General features: G+C 41.9%; 2 protein-coding genes across 2 annotated transcripts; both read right to left on the bottom strand.

Annotated features, from left to right (window-relative positions):
- Window positions 1-1440: 1440 nt before the first annotated feature.
- si:dkey-11p23.7 (V-set and Ig domain-containing protein) lies at window positions 1441-5030 on the bottom strand. Its single transcript, XM_061718600.1, has 3 exons — window positions 4951-5030; window positions 3487-3882; window positions 1441-1997 (listed from the first exon to the last, which is right to left on the bottom strand). The coding sequence occupies exons 1-3, from the start codon at window positions 5021-5023 to the stop codon at window positions 1576-1578; spliced, it is 891 nt and encodes a 296-aa protein (XP_061574584.1). The 5' UTR covers window positions 5024-5030; the 3' UTR covers window positions 1441-1575.
- Window positions 5031-8587: 3557 nt separating this feature from the next.
- On the bottom strand, window positions 8588-10378 carry LOC133441197 (nuclear factor 7, brain-like). The gene has a single exon (XM_061718599.1). The coding sequence runs from the start codon at window positions 10255-10257 to the stop codon at window positions 8860-8862; it is 1398 nt and encodes a 465-aa protein (XP_061574583.1). The 5' UTR covers window positions 10258-10378; the 3' UTR covers window positions 8588-8859.
- Window positions 10379-12299: the final 1921 nt, after the last annotated feature.

The raw sequence follows: 12299 nt of genomic DNA, 5'->3' as shown, positions 1-12299 counted from the left end.
CATAAGTCTACACAGAATAATAATAATAATAATAATAATAATAATGATGGTGATGATAATAGTAATAATAATAATAATAATAGCAATAATATGATAATAATAATAATGATAGCTCTGAAAACAGAAAGTGAAAAGATGCTAAGGAGACCGGCAAAACAAATTTAAGTTGTCATTTTATCTCGTGCATGTGTGCATTCTTCATTGTTTGTTTATTGTGTTTCTATATATGTGTCCATTACCTTTGCTTTGAATAATATCTTGTATGCTTTTATTGAATTTGCTAGTTTAAGGTCATTTTCTAATGAGTTCCACAGTTTTACTCCTAAAACAGATAAACATCTTCCCTTTGCAAAGCCCAGTGTAAGCACATCCAAGTGATCGCCGCTCGAAACCCGGAGACTGTGTTGGGGGGGCTGATAAGAGGGGGGGCAGGAAGGCCTTGAGATGAGGGAGGTGTGGTTATCAGCAAGTGTGTGAGCGGTAAGTCCGTGAACTTCTCTCAGAGCTGCTCCTCAGCCAATGTCCTTGATGTTATCAGACGGTTCAGTCAGTTCTGAAACAGGTCCACAGATGTTCCTGAGAGGGGAGGGTTAGTGGGGGCAGAGTCACCTTGTTTACATTCCACCAGGAAGATTGTGACTGGAGCGATCGTCCAAACCGCTCTGTCAAGGCCAGATTATAGAATCAACAATTGTATTGCAAACAGACAGACTCAGTAATTTTCCGTCTGCCTTAAGTCCAGCTTACCGTTTTGCTCCCCCAGCGCGTTAGTCGCAGCGCTTATCCCCTAAGCCACGTCCGGCAGCTCGGAAAGAGCCAGAACAGCTGTCGACGACTTACGCGTTTGTCGGTACACCAGGAATCCCCCCCTCTGATTAGGAGAAATCCTGCTATCATAAATCCAATTATGAAGCATCTTCAACGTCCTCGACAGACAGAATCACCAAACATAACGGCCTCCAATGTTTCCAGGAATCCATTGTGTATCCGGCAAAAAATGTCCCATCGGGGCAGGAGGGCTCCCTTACTCCCTGACTTCTTGTCGCAAAAATTTGGTCAATTGTGCTGAGAGACCAGTTAATCAATGGAATTGATTAACTGGTCCCTTAACTGGTGGGTGTGCGCTTCAAACCTGGCGGCATGATTAAACTCATCCTTTATTTATTTATTTATTTATTTATTTATTTATTTATTTATTTATTTATTTCAGTTGAGCGGGTAAAAGAGGAGCTAGGTCAAACTTTGGAGGCTGATTTTGTTCTAACTTTGCCTCCCAATAATTTATTTTTAGCATTTTATTTTTTTATTATATGTGTATATATATATATATATATATATATATATATATATATATATATATATATATATATATATATATATATATATATATATATATATATATATACATATATATATATATATATATATACTGTCTCAGAAAATTAGAATATTGTGATTTTCTGTAATGCAATTACAAAAACAAATCAACTGAAATATTACAAGCCTTTTATTATTTGAATATTGCTGATCATGGTTTACAGTTTAAGAAAACTCAAATATCCTATCCCAAAAAATTCACCTCCTCCGGTAGACCTGGACCCCCCAGACGGCGGCCCCCAGCAGCAGCAGCACCTTGGCCCCCAGGGCCAGGGCCAGCAGCAGCAGCAGGGGGGTGGGGGCCCCTGGTACCCCCCTGGGGGGCCCCGGGGGGCCCAGCAGGTACAGGCTGGCCTGGGCCCGGCCCAGGGGGTTGGAGGCGCTGCAGGTGTAGCGCCGGCCCGGCTCCAGGTCCCGGAGCCGGCTGGCGGTGTGGTACCGGGGCGGGGGGCCCGGGGCCACCCCGGGGCCCCCCAGGGGGGCCGGCAGCCCGGCCTCCAGCTGGTCCTCGGGGCCCAGCCACTGGATGTCCGGCAGGGGGGACCCCTGGACCCGGCACACGGCCCCGAACCCGGAACCAGGGCCGCCCTCCAGAGACAGGTCCAGGATCCTGGGGGGGGCTGGAGGAGAGGGGGGGGTTACCGTGGTAACACTGTTAGTATATCACCGTTAGTACATCACCATGGTAACACAGTTACATCACCGTGGTAACACAGTTACATCACCGTGGTAACACCGTTAGTATATCAGCATGGTAACATGGCTGGAGGAGAGAGGGGGGGTTACCGTGGTAACAGCTGAGTACATCACCATAGTAACACCGTTACATCACCGTGGTAACACCGTTACATCACCATGGTAACACCGTTACATCACCATGGTAACACCGTTACATCACCATGGTAACACCGTTAGTTAATCACCGTGGTAACACCGTTACATCACCATGGTAACACCGTTACATCACCATGGTAACACCGTTAGTTAATCACCGTGGTAACACCGTTACATCACCATGGTAACACCGTTACATCACCATGGTAACACCGTTAGTTAATCACCGTGGTAACACCGTTACATCACCATAGTAACACCGTTACATCACTGTGGTAACACCGTTAGTACATCACCATAGTAACACCGTTAACACATCACCATGGTAACACCGTTACATCACCGTTACATCACCATGGTAACACCGTTAGTACATCACCGTGGTAACACCGTTAGTACATCACCATGGTAACACCGTTAGTACATCACCATGGTAACACCGTTAGTACATCACCGTGGTAACACCGTTAGTACATCACCATGGTAACACCGTTAGTACATCACCGTGGTAACACCGTTAGTACATCACCGTGGTAACACCGTTACATCACCATGGTAACACCGTTACATCACCGTGGTAACACCGTTACATCACCATGGTAACACCGTTACATCACCATGGTAACACCGTTAGTACATCACCGTGGTAACACCATTAGTACATCACCATGGTAACACCGTTAGTACATCACCATGGTAACACCGTTAGTACATCACCACGGTAACACCAATTCCTCTCCAGGTCTGGGGGTTGGGAAGGTTCTGATTGGATAGGGGGGCGGACGTCTTTACGTATTTACGTCTACCGGAAGAAAACAAACTTACTCGATTAGCAACACATTAGCGACCACATTATTAGCATCCTTTTTGGATTTGTTTTGATCCTCCAAGCTATTTATTAAATAAATGTTCTCTGCTCTTGACCAGCGTTTACTGCTGCTGCATCTTGAAACTTTGTTAGGAAAACCAGCCCAGTGGAATATAAGATCATGGAGACAGACGGGGAGGGAACGAGCAGAAAGAAAGACCGGGATTAATTTAAAGAGGAATGAGTGTAAACATGATCTGGAATTATTCTATTCAGATTTAAAATCAGAATCAACCAGCCACTTACTTCGGAATTACGTTTAATTCGGAATGGCCATTTTCATTCAGAATCAGGTGTTTACATGGTCATTTTTACTAATTTTAAATAGGATTTAATTTTAATTCTGACGTAAAGAGGAATGAAAGTTCCCATGTAACCGGACTGGATGTTGGAGATTTCCAGCGTACCCTCCACTCTCAGCCGGGTCCCCATCTTGTCCTCGAAGCTGACGTGTCCTCCTCCCTGCACCGCCACCTCCACCCGGCAGTAGTAGCGTCCCGAGTCCTGCAGGGCGGCGCCGCTGATGCGCAGCGACAGGTCGTGCTCGCGGGGGTTCCCCTCCAGCCGGTAGCGCTGGTCCTGCAGGGGCCCCGGCTGGCAGGCGGGGGCCCCGGCCCGGCAGGTGGCCCGGTACACCACGGCCGCCCCCCCGCCGTGGCCCAGCCGCCACTGCACCTGCAGCGATGCATGCTGGGAGTGCTGCGGGTGGCTGAAGGTGCAGGGCAGCACCACCGGGTAGCCGTCCACGCCCCGCACCTCCGGCTGCACCTTCATGTCCCAGCCGTCGTCCCCGGAGCCCAGCGCTGGGGGCAAAGTTCCCAAGAACAATAAAATACATCCAGATAAAAATACAGTCCATAGTGGATAAGAACACTTTTATTGTACGGAAGAGTATCATGGCCAGGCAGGAGAAAAAATATTTGAAAGGGGAAGATTTTTTTATTGTGCACATCAAGAAAAAAGTCGAAATGTCGAGATTAATGTTGAAGTACAATTTCGAGAAAAGTCAAAATTTTGAGAAAAAAGTCGAAATGTTGAGAAAAATATAAACATTTCGTGAATAAAGTTGAAATGTCGAGAAAAAAGTCGAAATGTCGAGATTAATGTTGGAGTAAAATTTAGAGAAAAAAGTCAAAATGTCAAGAAAAAAGTCAAAATTTCATGAATAAAGTTGAAATGTTGAGAAAAAAGGCGAAATTTCGACTTTATTCACAAAATTTCTACTTTTTTCTCGAATTTGTATTTCAACATTAATCTCGACATTTAAATTTTTTTCTCAAAGTGCACAATAAAAAAGAAATCTTCCCCTCTCAAATATTTTTTATCCTGCATGGCCCTGATACTCTTCCGCACAATAAAAGCTTTCTAAAAAGGAATGTTTTTAGTAAAGATTTAAAATCTCAGAAGGGAAAGAGTTCCAAAGTTTTGGTGCACGGACTGCAAAAGCTCCATGACCTTTGGTCACAAGCCAGGAGTTAAGAGTTCTTTAAAATAACTAGGAGCTTGGTTATTTAGGGCCTTGAAAGTCAGCAATAAAATTTTAAAATTAATTTGATATTGAACATATAACTGAGTGTCGTCGGCATATAAATGGAGAATAATAATGGCCCCAAAATGGACCCTTGAGGAACACCAAAAGTTAATTGGGAGACAGAAGATGAGGAGTTTTTAAGGACCACATTAAAAGTTCTGTTAGACAGGTAGGAGTGTAATAAGTTAAAAGCAGACCCTTTTAGACCCACGTTTCACGACGCTGTAGCAGGATGGAAAGGTCAACTGTATCAAAGATCTAGCAGGACCAGAATCGAGCTGTCAAAGGAAAATAAACCTGACGATAAACCTGGAAGAACCGTTTGAGTAAACAAACTCACCTTCAGTGACGAGCAGAAGCAGAAGCAGAAGCAGAAGCAGAAGCAGAGAGCCGAGGTGAAGCCGACCGTCCATGAGGAGACCAGAGGAGACACTGAAGAGACGAAGGGTGAAGAAGAACCGGTGTCTGACAGGGTGGGGGGTGAGTCAGATCCTCCCAGACACTTCTCAGTTCATCTTTTCCAGTCTCTTATTTATATTTCCTCCTTTTTTCTGTGTTTTCTAAAAGTGGAGTGCCGTAAAGTAACTCTGGATGTCGTCATCTTCATGATCCCGGGCTTCCTCCACCTCCCCCAGGAGGACACCACGGTGTCCAGATTATGGAACATCACAACATTTCCTACCATACTCATGCCGATGACACACAACTCTACAGTCCTTTACTCTCATTGGTTAACCATGACTACAGTCCTCTACTCTCATCGGTTAACCATGACTACAGTCGAAAAATCGTACGAAAAAACGCGTGAAAAAACGTGTGAAAAAACGTAGGAAAAAACGTACGAAAAAACGTACGAAAAACGTACAAAAAAACACACGAAAAATCGTACGAAAAAACGTACGAAAAAACGCACGAAAAAACGCGCAAAAAAACGTACGAAAAAACACACGAAAAAACGCACGAAAAAACGTACGAAAAAACACACGAAAAAACGTACGAGAAACGTACAAAAAAACGCATGAAAAAACGTACGAAAAAACGAACGAAAAGCCCACAAAAAAACGTACGAAAAAACGCGTGAAAATACGTACGAAAAAACGCACGAAAAAACGCACGAAAAAACATACGAGAAAACGTACAAAAAAACGCACAAAAAAAACGCACGAAAAAACGCACGAACGCACGCAAAAACGCACGAACGCACGCAAAAACGCACGCAAAAACGCACGAACGCACGCAAAAACGCACGCACGAACGCACGCAAAACGCACGAACGCACGAAAAAACGTACGAAAAAACGCACGAAAAATCGTACAAAAAATCGTACAAAAAATCGTATGACAAAAAGGTATGAAAAAACGCATGAAAAAACGCACAAAGAAACGTACGAAAAAAACACACGAAAAAACGCACGAAAAAACGTACGAAAAAACGCACGAAAAAACGCGTGAAAAAATGTACGAAAAACACGTGAAAAAACGCACGAACGCACGCAAAAACGCACGATCGCACGCAAAAACACACGCAAAAACGCACGCAAAACGCACGCAAAAACGCACGCAAAAACGCACGCAAAAACGCACGCAAAAACGCACGCAAAACGCACGCAAAAACGCACGAACGCACGCAAAAATGCACGCAAAAAAACGCACGCTCGCACGGAAAAACGCACGCTCGCACGAAAAAACGCATGCACGCACGAAAAAACGCACGCTCGTTAAGCATGACTACAGTCCTTTACTCTCATTGGTTAACCATGACTACAGTCCTCTACTCTCATTGGTTAACCATGACTACAGTCCTCTACTCTCATTGGTTAACCATGACTACAGTCCTCTACTCTCATTGGTTAACCATGACTACAGTCCTCTACTCTCATTGGTTAACCATGACTACAGTCCTCTACTCTCATTGGTTAACCATGACTACAGTCCTCTACTCTCATTGGTTAACCATGACTACAGTCCTCTACTCTCATTGGTTAACCATGACTACAGTCCTCTCATTGGTTAACCATGACTACAGTCCTTTACTCTCATTGGAAAAAAGGAAAAAAGAAAGAATTGGTCAAATCCGGCCCGCCAAGCAAAATGAGTTTGACACGCCTGCTCTAGTGTATCTCTCCGTTGCCTTGAACAGGCTGTGTGCTGCAAAATGTGCTGCAATTCGGTCCCGAATTTCCTGTGCTGTCCTGTGGATGTGACGTCACATGACGCTGCATGTGCGTTCTCCCCGTTCTCCCGTGCCGGCTTCACTGTTGGCTGCAGTACCCCCAACGGCCGTCGTGGTGAAGGGTGGCGCTAGAGAGTCTCATTTCTTAAAAGGAGCCTCATGCTCCTTTAAGATAATGCTTAAATAACAAATAAAATGAAATAAAATGATGAGAAAAGAGGTAAAAGTTTCAGTTTAACAACAGCAAACATGTCCATGTCCATAAATGTTGGGGGTCCCAGAGGAGGTCCATGAGGAACTCCAGTGTAATAACGTGTATCTATCTATCTATTTATCTATCTATCTATCTATCTATCTATCTATCTATCTATCTATCTATCTATCTATCTATCTATCTATCTATCTATCTATCTATCTATCTATCTATCTATCTATCTATCTATCTATCTATCTATCTATCTATCTATCTATCTATCTATCTATCTATCTATCTATCTATCTATCTATCTATCTATCTATCTATCTATCTATCTATCTATCTATTTTCCAATAAGAATGAATATGGATGCAGCAAAGCATCATGGGAAGAGGAGGAGACAACCTGTCTTTTAGATTGATTGATTGATTGAAATCTTTATTTCGAGCATACATAAAAAATCTATTACACAAAACAACAAAAAAAAATAATTTAAATAAACAGTCATTAAACAAAATCAAAAGGAAATAAACCTTCATGCCCCAAAAAGAGTAGGAGGAAGTAAAGAGAACTTATGAGGTCCTAGCCCTTGTTTCTTTTTCAATTTAGCTTGAAAATAAAAATAAGAAAAAAATATAACAGCAAGCTTTACTACTTTATCAAAAATAATTATACCTGTTATTACCTTATAAAAATAGAACAGCACTTCATTATATATATATAATTATATATATATATATATATATATATATATATATATATATATATATATATATATATATATATATATATATATATATATATATATATATATATATATATATATATATATATATATATATATATACGCATCTTATCATAAACAATATAATCATTATTATATATACCATTTTATATACGTATATTATGATGAATCCCGACAATCACTACCTCATGTTTCCTCTTCACTGTATTTGGCAAAAATAATTTCTTTGTATTTCTTTTGAACCTGTAGATGTTTCATTGTTTCAGCTCCAAACTCAGACTGTTCCATAAACTCCACTGTTTGAAATGCAACATTTTTTACTTGTAGTTCTACAAGTCTGTAATTTAAAATTAATTGGTTCCCTTAATTCATATCTCCCCTGTCTTTCCTGAAACATTTGTTGTATTTGTCCCGGCTAAAGAGTTATTTCTGGCTTTGTATATTATCTGTGCAGTCCTTAACTCTGCAATATCTAACAATTTTATTATTTTGGATTTAATGAATAATGGATTGGTGTGTTCTAGATAACCGGCATTGTGCATAATTCTGATAGCTATTTTTTTTTTTAAGTTTTATTTTATTGAATTCAGATGTGACCATTATTCCCAAAAGCTGCTGTAGATTCTCACCTGATGCAAAAAAGTTGGTTTCATTGGCAAATAAGATGGATTTGAGTAATTTTGATATTTTACATATGTCATTGATGTATATGAGAATAGTTTTGGTCCTAGTACTGATCCTTGTGGTACTCCGGAAACAATGTCCAACCATCCAGACTGGCTGCCACACAACTTCACAAACTGCCTCCTGTTGTTTAGGAAACTGCTGACCCACTTTAATGTCATACCTCTTATTCCATATTCTTCTAATTTGTTCATTAAAATGTTATGATTTATTGTGTCAAATGCTTTCTTTAAATCAATGAATACCCCGACCGCAAATTTCTTTTTGTCTGTGGCGTTGGTGATTTCTTCTATTAATTCAACTCTTTACTTAAAATAATCCTGATCTTGGAAAAGTTATTCCATCAAAATATTAAAGACACATTAAAAACCCTTGGAAAAGAGTTTTTTTTAATCTCAATGGGATCTTCCTGGTTAAATAAAGGTTAAATAAAATAATATATTTTGTTTATCTCAGGTTAATCTATTCCTTGTCTGACAGATTCTGATCTCAGAAGTTTTTGCATCACCAGACTTTCCAACACAGAAATAAGGGAAGAGTTTCTCAGTGAAAGTGTCTCTGTGAGTGTAGATGTGTTTCATGTCTTCAGCGTTGTAGAAGGAAACCTTCCCCCCGTCATAGTCCAGCTGGACTCTGATCCTCCGGAGACTCGTCTCCACCGTGACGGGCTCATCATCACCATTGGTGTATTCTCCATCATCATACAACAAACACCAGATTCCATCTTCAGGTGAAGCAAATCTCTCGTTCTTCCTGTCAAATGAGTCTTTGACCAAACCAACCTCCCAGTCAGGGTGATCTCCCACCTCCACCTCCCAGCTGTGTTTCCCTGAGGTCAAACCCTCACAACCAAAAACACTGGCTCTGTAGTCGTTTCTCTCTGGATTATTAGGAAGCTGCTGCCATGTATCTCCTTGTTTCACACTGGTCAGATCATCAGACAGATAGAGACAGCTGGCTGCAGTGTTTGGGTCCAGAACCAGCGGGCTGAAGTGGACCTGGTCCCCCATCTTCTCCCAGACTCTGAAGGCCAGGTTTCCCAGGTGTTTGGCCTCGTCTACCAGAGCTCCTGAGAGCAGCCGTGGATCTGACACTGAGCTCTGCTCTCTGGCTCTGTCCCGGGTGGGTTTATACCTGCTGAGGAACGCCATGTTGTCTTTCTGCAGCTCTTCTTCCACAGCAGAGATGCTGTCTGACAGAGAGGAGATCTGCTCCTGGATCCTCTTCCTCTCCCCGCTGATTCTCCTCCCCTTCTGCTCTCCTTCCTCCCTCAGAGCTGCCAGTCTGGACTCCTCTTCCTCCTTCAGGAACTGCTGCAGTTTGTTGAACTCTGCTCTGATCTGCTTCTCTGTGGACAGCAGCTGCTTCTCCGAGTGTTGAACCACATCTTTATATGTTTCCTCCACTTGTTTGTATTTGTTCCTCTTGTCCTGCAGAGACTTTAAGTCAGATTTCAGCTGCTCCTTCAGCTCACCGACTGCTTCTTCTACAGGAACCACTTTGTGGTTCTGGTGCAGAGAAAACTCACAGACAGAACACACAGTTCTCTGTTCGTCTCTACAGAACAGGGGAGTTGTTCCTGGGTGTTTCTTACACACCTCATACGATTCACCTGTCTGTGTTTCAGCAAAAGAATCAGCAAGTTCCTTCAGTGAAAAGTTCACAGCAAAATCATCTTTAGAAGATTTTCTTTTACAGATGGGACAGTTTCTGTTTTTAGCTTCTTCCCAGAACTTTTTCAGGCATTTTGAACAGAAGTTGTGGTTGCAGCCCAGAGACACCGGATCTTTGAAAGTCTCTAAACAAACGTGGCAGCTCAGGAAATTTTTAAGAAGAGTTTTTTCATCCATTTCTTCAAATCTTTGAAGTATTCTTCAATCGGTAGACTCACCAGTTAAATGTCCCTCTGAATCATGGATTTGTCCTCTCTGTTGCAGGTTTTTAGTTCATAAGCTCCACCTGAAATGGCGGCTCAGCTCCGTTCAGTCACAAAAATGAACTTTGAGTTTCCACTTTACCTTCCAAAGGTCAGCACAGATATACAGATTCTTATCAGTGATGATAGTTCATAATTCAGAGCTCTGAAGGATGTACTTTTGTGTTGTCTTGTTTTATTGTTTTTTCTTTTCTTAAACATTAAACACAAACATTTCACTAAATAATTTACATTTTAAATGTTTTACATTCAATTCAATTTTATTTATATAGCGTCTATTAGAACAGAAGTTGTCTTCTGAACAGAAGAGAGAACAGACAGAGAGAATGAAGAACAGAGAAAGGAGAGACACGGACACAGTGGAGGTCAGACCTGCAACTCCTGAAGCTCCGGCCTGCAGACGCGCACAGAAGAACAAAGTGTTACCGAGAGAATCTGGTCTTTTTACAAAAGAAAACATAATTCAGGCAAAGATAATAAACACTTTCTTTAAAACTTTATTGACACGTCAACATGTTCAGACGCAGCAGCAAACAGGGACACAGAGGTCCAGCAGAGGACGGTGTGGATCGTCTTCTGGGCAGGTGAAGGACACGGTCCAGGGTTCCCAGAGTTCCCAGGGTTCACAATGACAGTAGAGGACTGTAGTCATGGTTAACCATGACTACAGTCCTTTACTCTCATTGGTTAACCATGACTACAGTCCTTTACTCTCATTGGTTAACCATGACTACAGTCCTCTACTCTCATTGGTTAACCATGACTACAGTCCTCTACTCTCATTGGTTAACCATGACTACAGTCCTTTACTCTCATTGGTTAACCATGACTACAGTCCTCTACTCTCATTGGTTAACCATGACTACAGTCCTCTACTCTCATTGGTTAACCATGACTACAGTCCTCTACTATCATTGGTTAACCATGACTACAGTCCTTTATTCTCATTGGTTAACCATGACTAAAGTCCTCTCATTGGTTAACCATGACTACAGTCCCTTACTCTCATTGGTTAACCATGACTACAGTCCTTTACTCTCATTGGTTAACCATGACTACAGTCCTCTCATTGGTTAACCATGACTACAGTCCTTTACTCTCATTGGTTAACCATGACTACAGTCCTCTACTCTCATTGGTTAACCATGACTACAGTCCTCTACTCTCATTGGTTAACCATGACTACAGTCCTTTACTCTCATTGGTTAACCATGACTACAGTCTACTCTCATTGGTTAACCATGACTACAGTCCTCTACTCTCATTGGTTAACCATGACTACAGTCCTCTACTCTCATTGGTTAACCATGACTACAGTCCTCTACTCTCATTGGTTAACCATGACTACAGTCCTCTACTCTCATTGGTTAACCATGACTACAGTCCTCTACTCTCATTGGTTAACCATGACTACAGTCCTCTACTCTCATTGGTTAACCATGACTACAGTCCTCTACTCTCATTGGTTAACCATGACTACAGTCCTCTACTCTCATTGGTTAACCATGACTACAGTCCTCTACTCTCATTGGTTAACCATGACTACAGTCCTCTACTCTCATTGGTTAACCATGACTACAGTCCTCTACTCTCATTGGTTAACCATGACTACAGTCCTTTACTCTCATTGGTTAACCATGACTACAGTCCTCTACTCTCATTGGTTAACCATGACTACAGTCCTCTACTCTCATTGGTTAACCATGACTACAGTCTACTCTCATTGGTTAACCATGACTACAGTCCTCTACTCTCATTGGTTAACCATGACTACAGTCCTTTACTCTCATTGGTTAACCATGACTACAGTCCTCTACTCTCATTGGTTAACCATGACTACAGTCCTCTACTCTCATTGGTTAACCATGACTACAGTCCTCTCATTGGTTAACCATGACTACAGTCCTCTACTCTCATTGGTTAACCATGACTACAGTCCTCTCATTGGTTAACCAT

This window comes from Cololabis saira, chromosome 3 (genome assembly GCF_033807715.1).
Source record: "Cololabis saira isolate AMF1-May2022 chromosome 3, fColSai1.1, whole genome shotgun sequence".
NCBI classification, from domain to species: domain Eukaryota; kingdom Metazoa; phylum Chordata; class Actinopteri; order Beloniformes; family Belonidae; genus Cololabis; species Cololabis saira.
Note: the sequence above shows the minus strand (reverse complement) of the source record. Positions and strands in the feature narration are given on the sequence as shown.